This window comes from Dasypus novemcinctus, chromosome 9 (assembly GCF_030445035.2).
Source record: "Dasypus novemcinctus isolate mDasNov1 chromosome 9, mDasNov1.1.hap2, whole genome shotgun sequence".
In the NCBI taxonomy this organism is placed as follows: domain Eukaryota; kingdom Metazoa; phylum Chordata; class Mammalia; order Cingulata; family Dasypodidae; genus Dasypus; species Dasypus novemcinctus.
In genome coordinates this window covers 117,453,188-117,471,255 of record NC_080681.1, presented here as the reverse complement: position 1 = coordinate 117,471,255, position 18,068 = coordinate 117,453,188, and the positions used below count along the sequence as shown (strand labels likewise).

Genomic DNA, 18,068 nt, shown 5'->3' with positions numbered 1-18,068 from the left:
TTTCTGCCGCCTCTTCTCCCGCCGTCTTCCCTACGTGTCCGTGTCCAAATCCCCTCTTCTCCTCTTCACACGTGTGAAGGCTTCTAGGGCCCGCCCCCCTCCAGCACAACCTCGTCTTACCTCGATTGTACCTGCGAAGACTATTTTCAGATAAGGTCACGTTCTGGGGTTCCAGGAATTTGGGGGGCACTATTCGTCCAGTAGGGGAGTAAATGCACCAAACCGCCCTCCAGAAAGGACCTGGACACCCATCTGGGTGGGTGAGCCTCATCGCCCCGCCTTGTCTTGCTCTGCTGTCCGACCCACTCTTCTCTGGCTGGCGAGGCTGCCCGGCTCTTCCCACGTGCCTCTCGCTGCCTGGGCCCTCCAGGGAGCCACGGCCACCTTCTCCCACCCTCCAGGTCCCCAGGACTCATGTGAGGCCTACAGGCACGTGCTGGGCCAGGACAAGGTGTCCTACGCCGTGCCCCGATGCCACGGGGACGAGGAGCGCTTCTTCGTGGAAGGCCTCTCCTTCCCCGACACCGACTTCACCGGGCTCATCTCCTTCCATGTCACCCTGCTGGACGACTCCAGCCAGGTAGGGGGCGGGCGGCCAGGCCACGCAAGTAAGGAAGGGGCCCCTTCCTGGCGGATGCAGGTGCCACTGGTGGGCAAGACCCCAGCCTTCTCGACGGCTAAGAAACCAAGACTCAGAGGAGCAAGCCACTTGCTCAAGGGCCCTAGGTGGTGGGCTCCGAGTCCAGTGCTCCCTCTCACCTCTGCCCTCCCCTGCAGGATTTCCCGGCGTCCCCAATCTTCACCGACACCGTGGTGTTCCGTGTGGCGCCCTGGATTGTGATGCCCAGCACCCTGCCGCCCCTGGAGGTGTACGTGTGCAGGTGAGTCTGAGGGGTGGTGGCCGTCCCCTGGCCTGGTGGCCCCTCTGGCCCCTGGCTCTATCCCGAGCCACTCTCCTGGACTTGTCCGCAGCGTGAGGAATAACACGTGCTTTGTGGACGCGGTGGCGGAGCTGGCCAGCAAGGCTGGCTGCAAGCTGACCATCTGCCCGCAGGCTGAGAACCGCAATGACCGCTGGATCCAGGTCAGCACAGGCACGGGGAGGGCCCTGCCTGGCCGTGGTCCTGGAGGGAGAGGCTGGCCTTCCCAACGGGGGGCTGCCGGGTCCCGGGACCCTCCTCCCCAGGCCGCGGTGCTTTCTAACGTCAGGCCTAGACCTCTCCCCTTCTCTCCGGAGCTTTCTCAGACCTCGTTCTGTAGGGACAGGCTAGGGTTGCCCAATAAAATACAAGCACCCACAGCCACGGGACGCAAAACCCACTGACCCTGGGTCCGGGCCCGGCACTGGGCTGGGCTTCGGGGGGCGGCAGAGTGGAGGGACACATGCCTCTGCCCTCAGCAGCCTAGACCCGGGGTTCTCAACGGGGGGTGCCTTTGTCCCCAGCAGACATTCGACAGTGTCGGGAGAGATTTTTGGGTGGCGCGACTGTGGGGGTGGGGAGTGGGTAGAGGCCAGGGAAGCTGCTAAATATCGTGCAGTGCACAGGAGAGCCCCCCAAAAGAGGGCTATCTGGTCTCACACGTCAATTGTGCTGAGGCTGAGGAAGCCTGGCCTGGCACCGGCACGGCCGTGCCCTCCTCCGCTGCTCGCCTGTCTTGCTGTGTGACCCCAGCCAACCACATGCCCTCTCTGAGCCTCCGCCTCCTCCTCTGGCCATCGGACACCCCGACTCCTGCCCTCAGAGACCCCACATGACCTGTCTTCCCCCAGCGCGCAGCATCGAGCCAGCGGGCAGAGCTGCTGGCTGGCACGGCGGGGCCCCTCTCTCCCCATCTGCAGGACGAGATGGAGCTGGGCTACGTTCAGGCCCCACACAAGACTTTCCCGGTGGTCTTTGACTCCCCCAGGAATGGGGAACTGCAGGACTTCCCTTACAAAAGAATCCTGGTGAGTGAGCCTGGCCCAGCCTGAGGGCCACACGGGGCGTGGAGCCCAGGAAAGAGCATCGGGGACCTCGTTCTGTAAGGGACAGGTTAGGGTTGCCCAAGAAACACAAGACACCCAGTTAAATGTGGATTTCAGAAAATAATGCATAACTTTTTAGTATAAGTATGTCCCAAATATTGCATGGGACATACTTGTACTAAAAAAACATTTTTTTCCCCCTCTTATCTGAAATTCACATTTAACTGGGTATCCTACATTTTTATTTGCTAAATCTGGGAGCCCTCGATGGGGGAGATAGGACAATGCAGCTGTTAAGAACAGAGCTTTGCCCCCTCTTGATATAGAGAGGGAGTGGACATCACCATCCCAGGGTCCACAGGATGGAGGAAGAAAATATGGATTAGAGTGGACTTACTGGTGTTCTGCTATGGAACTATTGTGATTAGTAAGGGAAGAAAACATAGCATTGATGTGGAGAAAGTGGCCACGGTAGCTGCTGAGGGTAGGGAGAGGGAAGAAGAGATGTGATGTGGGGCATCTTCAGGACTTGGAGGTGTCCTGGGTCATGCTGCAGGGACAGATGCTGGACATTGTATGTCCTGTCATGGCCCACTGGGTGGAGTGGGAGAGAGTGTAAACTATAATCCATGCGGTTCAGCAGTGCTCCAAAATGTATTCACCAAATGCAGTGAATGTGCCACGATGGTGAAAGAGGTTGTTGATGTGGGAGGAGTGGGGTGAGGAGGGTGGGGGTTATATGGGGACCTCATATTTTTTTAATGTAACATTTAAAAAAAAAAAAAAGAAGTAGAAGAAAAAAGAAAAGAACAGAGCTTTGGCGTCAGAGCAACCTGGCCCTGCTACTTACATGCCATGTGACCTGTGTGAGTCGCCTCCCCCTCGGGGCCTCGGTTTCTTCATCAGGCTTCACAGGGTATTTATGAACCTTCCATGGGGTCACCCACTTAGAGCACATGGCACGGTGCCTCTGACATGGAGGGAGCAGGCAAGCTGTGAACTGGTGTTATTACTGGTAATTGTCAGGATGACAGTGGCTGAGCAGGTGCCCTTCGAGAAAAGAAGGGAGAGCCCCTCGGTGCCACACAGAACGGGAGCCGCTCCTGACCCTGCCGGACCACACGGGTGCGAGGAGCTGTCCCCTGGCCTCTGTTGGGGTCTAAGCTCCTTCTAGGAGATGACACTGGGAGGTCCGCCTTTTCCAGGGTTGAAGGAGTGAGGCTCCGAGAGGCAGCAGAAGCCTCTGGGCCCCCAGGCACGGGCCGCCCTCGAGTAGCCGGAGACGTGCCCTGAGCTGGATGGGTGGGAAGGCCGTGCAGAGGCCGGGAGTGCGGGAGCACCCAGAGCCTCTGTTAGGGAGGACGGCACTGCCCGAACCAGGGCCGGAGGGCCCGAGCCTTTCCCAACCTTGGCCCCTGCGTGTTGGTGAAAGAGCGACCCCGTCAGAGCCCTGTCTTTGACGCGGTTTCCCCACCTGAGGTATGGCTAGGGTACTCCTGCCTCGATTTTAAGCGCTCAGAGCCCAACAAATTGGTTCGAGCTCTTCCTGGGCCCCCAGCCCCAGCCTGACTTGGTCTCCCCCACCAGGGTCCAGATTTCGGCTACGTGACTCGGGAGCCACAGGACATGTCCGTGAGTGGCTTGGACTCCTTCGGGAACCTGGAGGCCAGCCCCCCGGTGGTGGCCAACGGGAAGGAGTATCCCCTCGGGAGGATCCTCATCGGGGGCAAGCTCCCCGGGTGAGAGGGGAGCAGGGGTGGTGACTGGGGGCAGGGATGGGGTGCGGGCTGAGGGTCCGTGCCCCCCTCACCGAGAACCAGAAGGAAGATGCAATAAAACCGTAGTCTCGGATGCGAGGGCAGGAGGCTGTTCCTGAGCTCGGGGAGCTTGAGGAGGCCAGAGCAAGCAGGGACCTAAACAATTATTCAGCTCAGACCCTTTGTTTTACTAGTGGTCCCAAAGAGGGCGAGGGGCCTGGCGAAGGTCACGCAGAGAGCAAAGTCACCCAATTCTGAAAATAAATGGATGGCACTAATAACAGAAGAAAAACCTTCAAGTCTCCATAGCCTTGGGAGAGAAATCGCATTTAAGTATAAAGCTTGTTCAGACTATGATGTATGGCTAACATCAGATTTTTTTCCTGTGAGCAGGAGAAGGGAGGTGTAAGGAATGATATGCCAATAACACACAGAGAGAGCTAAAAATTATGCATTATTCAATGCATGACACAGGGCCACGGATGGCAAAGAAAAGAAATTATATCGAATGGTTATTTGCTGTGGAACAGACCATAACATCAAGCCGCCCAAATTTAGCCATGGCGTTAGGACAGATTTGGGATCAAAATAATAGATGAGGGAAACGGACTTGGCCCAGTGGTTAGAGCGTCCGTCTACCACATGGGAGGTCCACGGTTCAAACCCCGGGCCTCCTTGACCCGTGTGGAGCTGGCCCATGCGCAGTGTTGATGCACGCAAGGAGTGCCCTGCCACTCAGGGGTGTCCCCCGCATAGGGGAGCCCCACGCGCAAGAAGTGCGCCCCGTAAGGAGAGCCGCCCAGCGGGAAAGAAAGTGCAGCCTGCCCAGGAATGGCACCGCCCACACTTCCCGTGCTGCTGACAACAACAGAAACGGACAAAGAAACAAGACGCAGCAAATAGACACAGAGAACAGACAACCGGGGGAGGGGGGGAATTAAATAAATAAATAAATCTTTAAAAAATAATAATAATAATAGATGAACCAAGAGCCAAGCTTTGGAGATGTATTTGGAGAAACAATCCCCAAGAAAGAGGGAAGTTTGGGCCACACCATTAGGCACAGTTTCAGAAGGCAGCAGAGGAATGGGCTTTACATTCACAGGCATCAATGTGGGGGCTGCGGGGCCCCTCAGGGGTGAGCCTGTCCACCCCTCTCCCCACTGAGGTCTAGGGAGGCGAGGCTGAAGCAAGAGAGTGAAAACCAAGTTCAAGGACGTTGGGGCCCCTGACCCCCAGGGGATTGAGAGTGGGGATGTAATCAGTCTCCTGGGGATGGTCGGGACAGGCTCTGAGGGGCTCGGATGGCAGGACTGGGGGTCATTTCCCCTGTGTGAGTGGCCTGTCCCCAAGAACTCACCCTGTGGAACTGAACAACCAAAGAAACACACAATCAAAGAAACAAACAATACATGCACACATAGTCTTTCTGCTTCGAAGAGCAAGGCATGTTTTTTGCTTATTGGAGAAATCTTGAACGCCCATCATTGCATTTCTGCGTAGATGCCTTGGCTAAGGGACTCTTTTTAACCCCGCGGGCCCCAGGTCGTGTGGCCGCAGGATCACCCAGGTGGTGCGGGACTTCCTGCACGCCCAGCGGGTGCAGCCCCCCGTGGAGCTCTTTGTGGACTGGCTGGCTGTGGGCCACGTGGATGAGTTCCTCAGCTTCGTCCCTGCCCCCGACGGGAAGGTAAGGACGGGGATGACGTGGCCGGCTCTGGTGTCTGGCCCCGACATGGCAGCGGCTGAGCTGTGGCGGGCCACGGGGAGTCCACAAAGCCCAGCCGAGGCTCTTCTCTCCACACAGGGCTTCCGGCTGCTCCTGGCCAGCCCCGACGCCTGCTTCAAACTCTTCCAGGAAAAGCAGAAGTGCGGCCACGGCAGGGCCCTCCTGTTCCAAGGCATTGCTGGTGGGGCACCTTGCAGCGTCCCCACCCCCTCTTCTCAATTGGGACACATCGTGGCTTGAGAGAGGGATGGCAAATTGTAAAGCAGGGCTGTCCCCCCAAATTCAGGATTCCCCGACTCCTGCCATCTCATGCCCTGCTCTGCCAGGCACTGCAACCCATTCCTGGCTTCAGAGCTGAGGCCAGGCACTCAGGGATGGATGGTGGACTTGGGGCGGGTGTGGACAGGGTGTGGGTAGGGCCAGCTTCTAGGCATGTGACCAGTTGCAAAGGACCCCATCTCAGAAGTGTCCCGTGCTTGGGCCCTAATGTCCTGCAGTCGCTCTCTTGAAATCTTGATAGTTGGTGCTTTGTGAAGTGTGATGGGTCCATGGAGCATCTCTTGGGGGCTTGGAGCCCCGTGCCCCCTACCTCCTTGGGATGGGTTCTCTGGCTGCTTCTTCCTCCCCTGGTACTCAAGCCCCATCAGGCCTCCCCCTCTCTGCCCCCACCCAGCACCTGCTGCTGCCCTCTCACTCCACAGGGCACCTGGGTGTGGAGAAGGTGGCGTTGGGGGCACGTGCCCTTTAGCATCTCAGGGCGTGGCATGGCACCGATTGTCCCTGCCGTGGGCTGGCAGAGCCACAGGCGTTTGGTGGGTGCCTCAGAAGGGCAGGCCTCTTGCCCACCCCAGTCCAGGCACCTAGCACGTCGCGGCGTGGAGGGAGCAATGCCCCCGGAGCCTGCCTGTTCCCACAGTGAGCCGATGGGAAGAGATGCTTGACTCAGCTTCCCCACCCTCAGCTGGGGCACACGGCACTGGGCATCGGTCCAGAAGCTAAGTGGGCAGGTGTGGGGGCACACAGGCTCCAAGTCCCGGGCAGGGCTTCCGGGCACCTGCGAGGGTCTGCACTGGCCCCAGGAATATCCCAGTGCCCAAGGGATGGCGATGTAAAGTAAAAGACACCATGGGTCGAGAGAGAGATGCCGTGGGAGAAAGGAAGCAGCTTTCTAGGTTAGTGCCCGCAATGGCACTTTCCCCCTTTGTCAACAAAGGGCCTGCATTTTCCTTTTGGCTGGAGGAATTTGGGGGTGGGCAAGCCTGCTGGGATGGATCTCAAGTCCACGCCTAGCTCATCCCCCTAGACTGCCTGAATCCAGGAGGACCCTTCCCCTCTGCCTGGGACCCCTGGGACCTCAGAGCAAAGACCCTTTGGCCTGCCCGTGGATGTTCCTGGCCCCACGGTCTCGAAGGGACCAGGCAATGTTCTGGACCAAACCCACCCCAAAGAGAAAAGCTTCTGTGACTTAAGACGCTCCTGTGTGTAACTGCTCCCAGGTCCTCTTGCTCTCCATTTGCTCAAGCTAGTCCCTTCCCAGCACAACACTGGGCCCATCTGTAAGGCGGAAGAAATACAGTCTTCCCCTAACCCCGCTGCTCCCGAAGGGAGAGTGGACACCTTTGAAGCCAGCCCCTCAGCCATGCGTGCACCTCCTGGGCTCAGGGATGGGGCCCGATGGGGGCCGGCTCCCCAGACCCCACCGGGTCCCTGCTTAGTGGCAGGTGTGGCAACAGACCCAGCTCCCCCACTGGCCAGAGGACGAGGAATCTTCCCCAGCCCCCTGGTGTGGTAGTAAATTCCCCGTGAAAGGCCTCGCCGCTTCCAGGGAAAGTGAATGAAGGGCACTGCCGCCAGCTGCCCCTCCCGCTCCTGGCACCCTTCTCCTGGCACAGCCGCCAAGCCTGGTCCTGCCAGGCCCAGAAAAGTCAGAGAGCTGCTGCTGGGCCAGGCCAGTGGCTGCCCACTTCCCAGAGTGGGGCTAGTTCCTGAGCTCTCTTTTATCCCCTGTGCTCCTTCACAGACCACCGGCAGGCCAGGCCCGTCTCCATCAGCCAGGTCCTCTCCAATGAGAACCTCATCAGATACAATAAGTTTGTGCAGGTGCGACGGCTGTGGTGAGGGTGGCATGGCTGGGGACAGGGTCGGGGGATGGAAGTCTAAGGCGCAAGGGTTCGTGCAGGCTCGAACTTGGACAAGCCCTGACGGAGGGCCTTCTCCTGAGAGAAATGAAGCGGGGAGCGGGTGAGCAGGACCTGCATTCTGGGCAGGGGCTTGGCACAGGCCAAGGACCTGAGGCAGAACAAAACAGGGCTGGAGCGTTTGAGGATGTGCCGACGTGGGAGGCCTCGCAGGCCGTGGTCAGGACCTTGGCTTTGACTCTCGGTAGATGCGAGGCCTTTGGGGTTTAGAGCAGAGAAGCTCCTGAGCCGACTTACGGTTTAAGCTCTGACGGCTGTGTTGAGCGTATATCACGGGGGAGAGCGGTGGGCAGGAAGGCAGGTGGGCATCAGTCCCAGTAGGGAGGAGAGGGCACCTCGAGCGGGGTAAATACCCCAGCTCTGCCCTCCCCCTGCCTTCCCAGGGCTGCATCGACTGGAACCGGGAGGTCCTGAAGCGCGAGCTGGGCCTGGCTGACCGCGACATCCTCGACATCCCGCAGCTCTTCAAGACCGCACAGCGCAAGGCGGTGGCCTTCTTCCCGGACTTGGTGAGGCGGGGAGGGGCAGGAGTCCGCGGCTCTCCACCACCCCAGCCTTCCTGCATCCTCAGACGGCTCCAGCCTCCGCTCCCCAGAAGGCCGAGGCATTTGGCCTCGGTCCTGCTTGGGATTGCGGCAGTGGGCAGGGGTGGTGGGGAGAGCCAGAGTTCCCCGGTGTCCAGAAGGGCTTCGAGTGGCTGACCGTCACGGTCACTGCAAATGCTTGTCGGCCAAGCCCTTGATCAAGGACCGTCCGGAAAGGGCACTGCTCTCCTCCTTGCGACCCAGAGTGAAGCTTCGTGCGGTTGAGTGTGTTAAGCAGGTGGCATCAAATAATCTCAGAAGCCCTCTGCTCCCGTTCTCCCGGCTCAGGGCTGCGCACCCACTCCACGCACGGTTAGGGCCCTAGTGGGGGCTACAGAGGTGGTTGAGGCTGGTCCCTGCTCCCAAGAGGCTTCCAGTCTAGTCCAGGGAGGGGGAAGTCTCTCCCCCTCTCTGAGGGTGTGTGACAGTGCATTTCACATGACAAAGTGAAGTGGCAGTTCAGAAGCAGGACAAAGCCCGCCCAGCCTGAAAGGGAGGGCTGGAGACCGAGACGGCTTCGTGGAAGAAATGTTCCTCGGCTTGAGCCCTAAGGGGTGTGCCTCTGAGGCTTAGAAAGCACACCTTCAGCAGAGGGGCTCTGTGCAGCAGGTCTGAGGGAGCCCGAGGTGCTGCTCCGCTCTAAGGAGCAGCCAGGGGGCGCTCCTGCCGGCCAGCATGGCCCCCTGCCCGCCTCCACATCCAGAGGAGCGCAGCCGGCCCGTGCTCTCGGCCTTGCGGCCAGCTTGCCCACACCACCATTGCCTCAGCCCCGTTTCCTTCCCCTTTCTGGTGAACTCCCCCAAACCCACCACCTTCATTTCCTCCCTCACAACAAAGCCTCTGGCCGCCTCCCTTCCTTTTTTAAATTTTTTAATTTTTTTATGTTTATTTATTTTATTTATTTCTCTCCCCTTCCCCCCCGCCCCAGTTGTCTGTTCTCTGTGTCTATTTCCTGCATGTTTTTCTTCGTCCTCTTCTGTTGTTGTCAGCAGCACAGGAATCTGTGTTTCTTTTTGTTGCGTCATCTTGTCTCAGCTCTCTGTGTGGGCGGCGCCATTCCTGGGCAGGCTCACTTTCTTTCGCGCTGGGCGGCTCACCTTATGGGCGCACTCCTTGCGCGTGGGGCTCCCCTACACGGGGGACACCCCTGCGTGGCACGGCACTCCTTGCGCGCATCAGCACTGCGCATGGGCCAGCTCCACACGGGTCAAGGAGGCCCGGGGTTTGAAACGTGGACCTCCCATGTGGTAGACAAACGCCCTAACCACTGGGCCAAGTCGCTTCCTCCCTTCCTTTCTTCATATCTAAGGCAGCCTTGAAATGATGGATTTGCCCCAGAAGCCTCAGGTTCTTGTGCTTGCAAGAAACAGAGGGCCGCCCAAGCCTGCTTAGGGAGGGAGGAAGATTGAGTAGAAGGGTGCCCGAGACCTCAGGGCCGGGATGGCTGCCACGGGGCCCCGGGGAAGCCTGGAGCCATCTCTGGTCTCTGCTTCTCTCTGAACATCCACCTTGTAGTCTCTCTCCCTCCTCTCTGGCTTGTCTTCCTTCACCTCTCTGTCCTTGTGGAAGAATGAGAATGTGGCACACATTTAGATACTGAAACGGGCAGACACTGACTAGACTCTCATTTCAAGACTCGGGAGAGAACATCTGCTCGGTCCAGCTTGGGCCAGGTGTCCACCCTGGTCCATCAGATCTAGGCCAGGAAGTTGGGGTTCTGGAGGACGAATGTGGCAGCGGCCACAATCCACTAATAGCGAGAGCAGTTAACAGAGAAACGCGAAGTCATGGTGAGCTGTGTCGATGCTTCTTCCAAAGGCATCTGTGTCTGGTGAAAGAGTTCTTACCAGCCCAGAAAACCTGGGCTGGTAGGTATCTTCAAGGAAAATGCAAAGCTCCAGGTCCTCCACAGGAATGGTGGAGGTGCAGAGGGTGGGAGCCCGGCGATGACGTGCTGCCCCCCTTGACCCGCAGGTCAACATGCTGGTGCTGGGGAAGCACCTGGGCATCCCCAAGCCCTTCGGGCCTGTCATCGACGGCTGCTGCTGCCTGGAGGAGAAGGTGCGGTCCCTGCTGGAGCCGCTTGGCCTCCATTGCACCTTCATCGATGACTTCACCCCGTATCACATGCTGCACGGGGAGGTGCACTGCGGCACCAACGTGCGCCGGCAGCCCTTCCCCTTCAAGTGGTGGAACATGGTGCCCTGAGTTGCTCCTACCCACCATTGCCTCCCCCTGGGGTGGGCATCAGCCCAGGTGATGGAGACTGAGACAAAAAGCATCAAGAGACCCCAAGCTTCCAGATGGAATCTTTGCCCTAAAACTGCCCATGCCTCGCCACAACCCATTTGGTTCTCAGGCTTCTGTCCTCTTGACCTCCCACGCTGAAGGACCTCGTTTCTTGTGGCCTTTTGTGTGGATCAACATGGCCCATGGGTACCCCCCAAACTTTTTTCTCCCACTGCCAAGTCCTCCATTTGGCAGCAAGTTCACTTCGGGGTCCTTAAACATCCATGCACCTCATCTGCCATTTTGGTCTGCACATCCCAATGGAGGAAGGAGCCAGGCTTCTGCTTCAGTCTGATTGCTTCCCCCTCTGCAGGGAAAAAGCCTGCCAGCCAGATCATTCCACCCAGGGCAGGAGAGATCCCACCCAAAGCCTGGAGGAAAGGAGCTGGAGGACCATTTAGATTGAGGCTGGACCATCGCTCCAACTCCCAAGCTCCTGCCCAGATGCTGAAATCTGTACCCAGCACCCAACATGGAGCTTCCACTTAGTAGATGCTTCTCAGAGGCATGTTAAGAAAGGATAGGGGTTCCTCAGCTAGATATACTCCCCATCATGTGATATTCTGAAATCTGCTTTTGTCCAAAAACCTCCTGCCATTACTTGGATATGAGTTTCTGGGGAATTCCTCGAGATTGGGAAGACTGTGGGAGCAAGGGTAGAAATGATCTTCCTAATGCATAGGGATGGCCCTGGTGGTCCCACCTCCTGGAGGTCCACTTGGCCTGGGGACCACTGTCTTGCAGGAGGGAGGGACACATGGTTGATTGGTCCTAGGCTTTCTGTTGACTTTTCACCATTTACATATCCAGCTGTGCCACAGGGGAGGGGGTTTAGGGGGGCCAGATTCACCGAGATAGCTCACAACTCAACAGCTCTGGGACTGCGGACTCGTCCGGGTGTGCAGGGGGTTGGGGGGAGGGGAATGGGCTGGTTTTCTCCAGATGCGTGTCAGTAACATTTGTGTTCTATATGGCTCCAGCTTTGTTTCCATCACTGCTAATAAATCAGCAGAAATACAAATGCCTTGGGTCTAATGTCCTTTTTTGGGAGTTAGAACAAGCAGTGAGGATAGAAGAGTTTCTGCAGTGGAAGCATTTGCTTGCCTACCCCCAGGAATTTGGGGCTGCAAGGGAAACCAGACAAACCCCAATTGCCATAAGACTGTGCATTCGCTCTGCGTTGGCCGCCGCGGTCAGTTGTGGGAATGAAAGCAAAGCCCAGGGGCAGCCAAGGTGGCGGCAGAGTGAGGAGCTCCTGGAGTCAGCTCATGCTACAGGGCAGGTAGTAATCACCCAGAGCTACCCAAAGCCCCTGTTTGGGGGTCCCAGGAGACCAGGAGAGTATCCTGCAACGTCCTTGAAAGTATGGAAGGAGGAGGCTGCCCATCTGCAGAGAGGACTCGTGGATAGAGCCCTCCACACTGCAGAGGTCAGTGCCCATAGTGAAGCAGCCTCAGGAGCTATTCCATGGCTGGAGTTGGAAGATCCATTTCCCAAAAGATGGGGGGGGGAAGACACAGTGTGGCACTAACTTCAGTTACTGATGAGTAACTTTGGCAGGCTAAAGTGAAATCCTAGGCACGGGGACATGGATGTGGCTCAAGTGATTGGGCTTCCACCTATCATAAGGGAGGACTCAGGTTTGATCCCTTGGGCCTCCTGGTAAAAAAAAAATAGGTGTGCCGTATGGTGAGCCAGTGCCCATGCAAGTGAGTCATGCAGCAAGATGACAACGGGACAAGAAGAGAGATGAAGGGGAGAGCTAAAGGTGAGGCAGAGCAGAAACGAGGAACTGAGGTGGCAAGTGACAGGGAACCTCTCTCCACATTGGAGATCCCCAGGATCGAATACTGGTGAATCCTAGAGGAGAAAAATAAGAAGAGAAGACAAAAAGAGAAATAGATACAGAAGATCACACAGCAAATGGACACAGACAGCAAAAAACAGTGGGGGTGGGGGGGCGGATTGAAAAAAGAATCCTAGGAACAGCTAAACTTTAAGACTGACCAGGTCAGAAGGAGGCTGGCAGCTGCCATTTGACTCCACCCCTGGCATGAGGGGGAGCAGAGCTGATTGAAAATCACAGTGCTGATAAGGACTGGCTTCTTTCCACCCAGATTGGACTGCAGCCATAGCCTAAACCCCAGCCCCACCACTGGCAGGGAGGAAGCTGGGAGGACCTGCACTGCCTCTCTGGGAAACTGCAAGCCATACCACAGAGTCTGGTACCCATCCTACTCTAACAGCACAAGTCACCTCAGGAGATATCCTGTAGCTGGAGTTTGAAGCCCCATTTCCCATAAATGGTGGAGGAAAACAGATTGTCCACCGACTTTAGCTACTGATTAGTGGACTCAGCTGGCTAAAGTATAATCCTAGAAACAGCTAGGGTTAGAGCCTGTCCAAGTTGGAAAGCATCTGGTAGCCGCCATTTTGACTCTGCCCCTGGCATGAGGGGAAGCCAGGCCAACTGAAAATCCAGTGAAGTTAGGGACCGGCTTCTTTCCACCAAGATTGGCCTGCAGCCCAAACCTAGGCTCCAGCCCCACCTCCAACAGAGAGGAAGCTACCAGGATCTGCACCAGGCTCTCCAGGCAAATGCAGATGCTCTCCACTGGCACAGACTGAATAGTCAGTCACCTGGAATGGCGTCCCTGCACCCCAGTAGGACAGGAGAGGAACTGGGTATCCTCAGCCTCTCCGGGCAATGGCAGGAGTTTTCAACCCACGTGAACTCATTTGTTGAGTGCCTTTGAGTCCATCTCTACCTCTGTCCCCCCATAGGATAGGAGGGGGCTGGTGTTCCCTCAGCCTCTCAGAGCAACTGTGGGTGCTTTTGGCCTGCACAAACCCAACCATTGGGCACCTGTGGCTCCACCTCCATCCCCAATAGGACAAGAGATGGACTGTGTTTGCCCAGCCTCTCTGGGTAACTGCAGGTGCATTTGGCCCACACAGCCTGGACTGGTGGGTACTTGTGGATCCACCCTCACTCCCCGGTAGAAAAGGAGGGGACTGATGTTTCCACAGCCTTTCCAGGCAATGGCAGACAATTTTGGCCTGCATGGACTGGACTGTTATATGCCTATGGATCTACCCCACTCCCAATAGGACAGGAGGGGTCTGGTGTCTCCACAGCCTCTCCAAACAATGGCGAGTACTTTTGGCCTACAGGGACTGAACTGTTGGGTACCTGTGGCTCCTACCCCATACCCTAATAGGATAGAAGGGGGCAGGTGTTCCTCAGCCTCTCCAGGCAATGGCAGGTATTCTCTGCCTAAAGGGACTGAACTGTTGGGCACTCGTAGAACCACTCCCACCACCCAATAGGAGAGAAGGGGGCTGCTTCCTCCTCAGCCTCTCCAGGCAACAGTGGGTACTTTCAGCACACAGGGACTGATCTGTTGGGCATTGATGGTTCCATTCCCATCCCCTAAAGGGCAGAAGGGACAGTACTCCCTCAGCCTCTCAGGGCAACTGCAGGCATATTTGGCCCACACGGATTAGATTGTCGGGTACTCCAGAAGGTCCATTCCCACCCCCTGCAGGTAAGGAGTCTGGTGCTATGTCAGTTAACCTGGGCAACTGTGGTCATTTTGAACCCACACAATATAGATTGCTGCACACAACTACAGCTCCATCTCTGCCCAAGGTAGCAGAAGAAGGGGTGTGAAGTCTACATCAGTCTACAGACAGCCTTGTCCTGCCCAACTTAGATTATTATACATGGCTGCAGCCCTGTCCCTACCCCTGGCAGAGGAGAAAGGTGGGAGAAGCTTCATCAATTCCTGGGACAACGTGGGCAGCTTTAGCCTCTATAGCTTACGGCACCAACTACATACTCGACTCCTACTACACAATGAGCAAGGGAGAAAAGACAAGAAAGCCTCAAATGAAAGGGAGAAACTGCACCCAGAATAAATACATCCAAAGACCAAATGCAAAAACACTAACAAAAAATTATAATCCATATCAAGAAACAGGAAGATATGGCCCAGTTAAGGAACAAGATAACCCTGCAGATGGCATAAAGGACTTGAGACAACTAATCATAGATGTTCAAACAAGTCTCCTTAATAACTTCAATGAGATGGCTAAAGAGATTAAGGATGCTAATAAGACACCAGGGGAGCACAAAGAAGAATTTGAAAGCATACATAGAAATATAGCAGACTTTATGGGAATGAAAGATGCAATAAATGAAATAAAAATACACTGGAGGGAAGTGGATTTGGCTCGACTGATAGAGCATCCACCTACCACATGGGAAGTCCAGGGTTCAAACCCAGGGCCTCCTGACCCATGTGGTGAGCTGGCTTACATGCATGATGCAGGCCTGATGCACGCAAAAAATGCCATGCCACGCAGGGTTGTACCCCACATAGGGGAGCCCCATGCATGAGGAGTGTACCCATATGGAGAACCGCTCTGCATTAAAAACATGCAGCCTGCCCAGGAGTGGTGCCGCACACACAGAGAGCTGGTGCAGCAAGATGATGCAACAAAAAAGAGACACAGATTCCTGGTGCCACTGACAAGAGTACAAGTGGACACAGAGCAAATGGACACAGAGAGCAGACAACTGGGAGGGGGAGGGAAGAGAAATAAATAAAACATTAAAAAAAATACAATGGAGGCATATAACAGCAGATTTGAGAAAGCAGAAGAAAGGATCAGTGTGCTTGAAGACATGGCCTCCAAAAGTGAACATACAAAACAACAGATGAAGAAAAGAATGGAAAAAAATTGAACAGGGTCCCAGGGAAACTAAATGACAATAAGAAATGTGCAAACATATGTATCATGGGTATACCAGGAGGAGAAGAGAAGGGAAAAGGGGCAGAAGGAATATTTGAAGAAATAATGGTGGAAAATTTCCCAACCCTATCAAAGGACATAGATATCCATGTCCAAGAAGAACAACATACTCTCATCCAAATAAATCTGAATAGACCATCTCCAAGACACATATTAATCAGAATGTCAAATGTCAAAGACAAAGAATTCTGAGAACAGCAAGAGAAAAGCAATGTATAACAATAAGAGATACCCAATAAGTGCCAATTTCTCATCAGAAACCATGGAGGCAAGAAGGCAGTAGTATGATATATTTAAGATACTGCAAGAGAAAAACTGCCAGCCAAGAATTTTATATCCAACAAGATTATCTTTCAAAAATGAGGATGAGATTAGAAGAGTCACAGATAAACAGAAACAGAGGGTTTATAACAAAAAGACCAGCTTTGCAGGAAATACTAAAGGGAGTGTTATAGATATAGTCTGAAAAGACAGGAAAGAGAGGCTTGGAAGAGTCTAGAAATGATGACTGTATCAGTAACAGTAACTAAAATTGTCAAAAGAGTGGTGAAAATAAAATGACAGATAAAACCCAAAGATCAAGATGGAGGAAATAAGAACTTCCTTTAATTGAATGTTAACTGATTAAACTCCCTAATCAAAATACCACAGACTGGTGGAATGGATAAGAAAAAAGATCCATCTATATGCTGTCTGCAAGAGACTTAGCTTAGACCCAAGAGTACCAATAGATTGACAGTGAAAAGTTGGAAAAAGATATTTCACACATGCAGTAACCAAAAAGAAGCTGGGGTGATTATACTTATATCAGATGATACAGACTTTAAAAGCAAGACTGTTATTAAAGATAAGGAAGGACATTACATATTAATGAAAAAGATGATTCACCAGGAAGATAAAACAATCATAAATGTATATGCACCTAACCTGGTGCACCAAGTTACATGAGGCAAGCACTGGCAAAACTGAATGGAGAAACACACATATCTGCAATAATAATTGGAGACTTCAATATACCACTGTCAGCATTGGATAGAACATTTGGGCAGAGGATCAATAAAGAAACAGAGAGCTTGAATAATATGATAAATGAAATAAACCTAACAGACATCTACAGAACATTGCACCCCAAAACAGCAGGATATGCATTCTTTTCAAGTGCTCATGGATCTTTCTTCAGGATAGACCATATGTTGGGTCACAAAGAAGATCTCAATAAGTTCAACAAAATCGAAATTATACAAATCACTTTCTTTGCTCATAATGGAATACAGTTAGAAATCAACAAGTTGCAGAAAAAAGGGAAATTCACATATATATGGAGATCAAACAACACACTCTTAAATAATCAGTGGGTCAAAGAAGAAATTTCAAGAGAAATCAATAAATATCTCAAGACAAATAACAATGAGAGCACAACATATCAGAATCTATTGGATGCAGTGAAGGCAGTTTTGAGAGGAAAAGTTACAGCCCTCAATGCTTACATTAAAAAGAAGAAAGAGCTAAAATCAATGACCTAACTACACAGCTGGAGGAACTAGAAGAAGAACAGCAAACTAATCCCAAAGCAAGTAGAAGGAATGAAACAACAAAGATCAGAGCAGAAATAAATGAAATTGAGAACAAAAAAAAAAACAACAGAGAGAATTAACAAAACCAAAAGTTGTTTCTTCAAGAAGATTAACAAAATTGCTAAACCCTTATCTAGACTGACTAAGAAAAAAAGAGAGATGATGCAAATCAATGAACTAAAAAATGAAAACAGGAACATTACTACTGACCCCACAGAAATAAGTGAGATCATCAGAGGATAATATGAACTACTTTATGCCAAGAAACTAGAAAATGTAGACAAAATGGAAAAATTCCTAGGAATGTACAACCCACACGGACCCTAGAAGATATAAAAGACTCCCACAAACCAATCACAAGTAAAGAGATTGAAACAGTCGTCATACAGCTCCCCAAAATGAAAAGCCCAGGATCAGACGGTTTCACAGGTGAGTTCTGCCAGGCATTCAAAGAAGATTTAATACCAGTCTTACTCAAACTCTTCCAAAAAATTGAACAAGAAGGAATGCTGCCTAACTCATTCTATGAAGCCAATATCACCCTAATACCAAAGCCAGATAAAAACATTACAAAAAAAAAGAAAATTACAGACCCATTACTCTAATGAATACAGATGCAAAAATCCTCAGTAAAATACTTGCTAATAGAATCCAACAACACATTAAAACAATTATTCATCATGATCAAGTGGATTTTATAGCAAGCATGCAAGGGTGGTTCAACACAAGAAAATCAATCAGCATAGTACACTACATTAATAAGCCAAAGAAGAAAAATCTCATGATCTTATCTATTCACACAGAAAAGGCATTTGACAAAATACAACATTCTTTCTTGATAAAAATACTACAAAATATAGGAATTGAAGGAAACTTTCTCAACATGATAAAGGTCATATATGAAAAACACACAGCTAACATTGTACTCAATGGTGAAAGTCTGAAAACGTCCCCATTTAGATCAGGGACAAGACAACGATGCCCATTGTCACCACTGTTGTTCAATATAGTGCTAGAGGTTCTAGTTAGAGCAATCAGACAAGAAAAAGAAATAAAAAGCATCCAAATCAGAAAGGAAGAAGTAAAACTTTCACTATTCGCAGATGATATGATCCTATGTATTAGTCAGTCAGAGGGGTGCTGATGCAAAATA

General features: G+C 52.9%; 1 protein-coding gene across 1 annotated transcript in view; it reads left to right on the top strand.

Moving 5' to 3' along the window:
* The window catches only part of PADI3 (peptidyl arginine deiminase 3), a 28,265-nt gene extending 16,721 nt beyond the window's left edge, over positions 1 to 11,544 (top strand). Inside the window, exons 7-16 of the mRNA XM_004460516.4 lie at positions 402 to 580; positions 778 to 881; positions 973 to 1,084; positions 1,841 to 1,948; positions 3,554 to 3,705; positions 5,269 to 5,413; positions 5,531 to 5,633; positions 7,473 to 7,552; positions 8,034 to 8,159; positions 10,209 to 11,544. Of these exons, the coding sequence (XP_004460573.2) occupies positions 402 to 580; positions 778 to 881; positions 973 to 1,084; positions 1,841 to 1,948; positions 3,554 to 3,705; positions 5,269 to 5,413; positions 5,531 to 5,633; positions 7,473 to 7,552; positions 8,034 to 8,159; positions 10,209 to 10,442 (1,343 nt within the window). The 3' untranslated portion in view covers positions 10,443 to 11,544. The remainder of the gene's footprint in view (positions 1 to 401; positions 581 to 777; positions 882 to 972; positions 1,085 to 1,840; positions 1,949 to 3,553; positions 3,706 to 5,268; positions 5,414 to 5,530; positions 5,634 to 7,472; positions 7,553 to 8,033; positions 8,160 to 10,208) is intronic.
* The last annotated feature ends 6,524 nt before the right edge of the window (positions 11,545 to 18,068 follow it).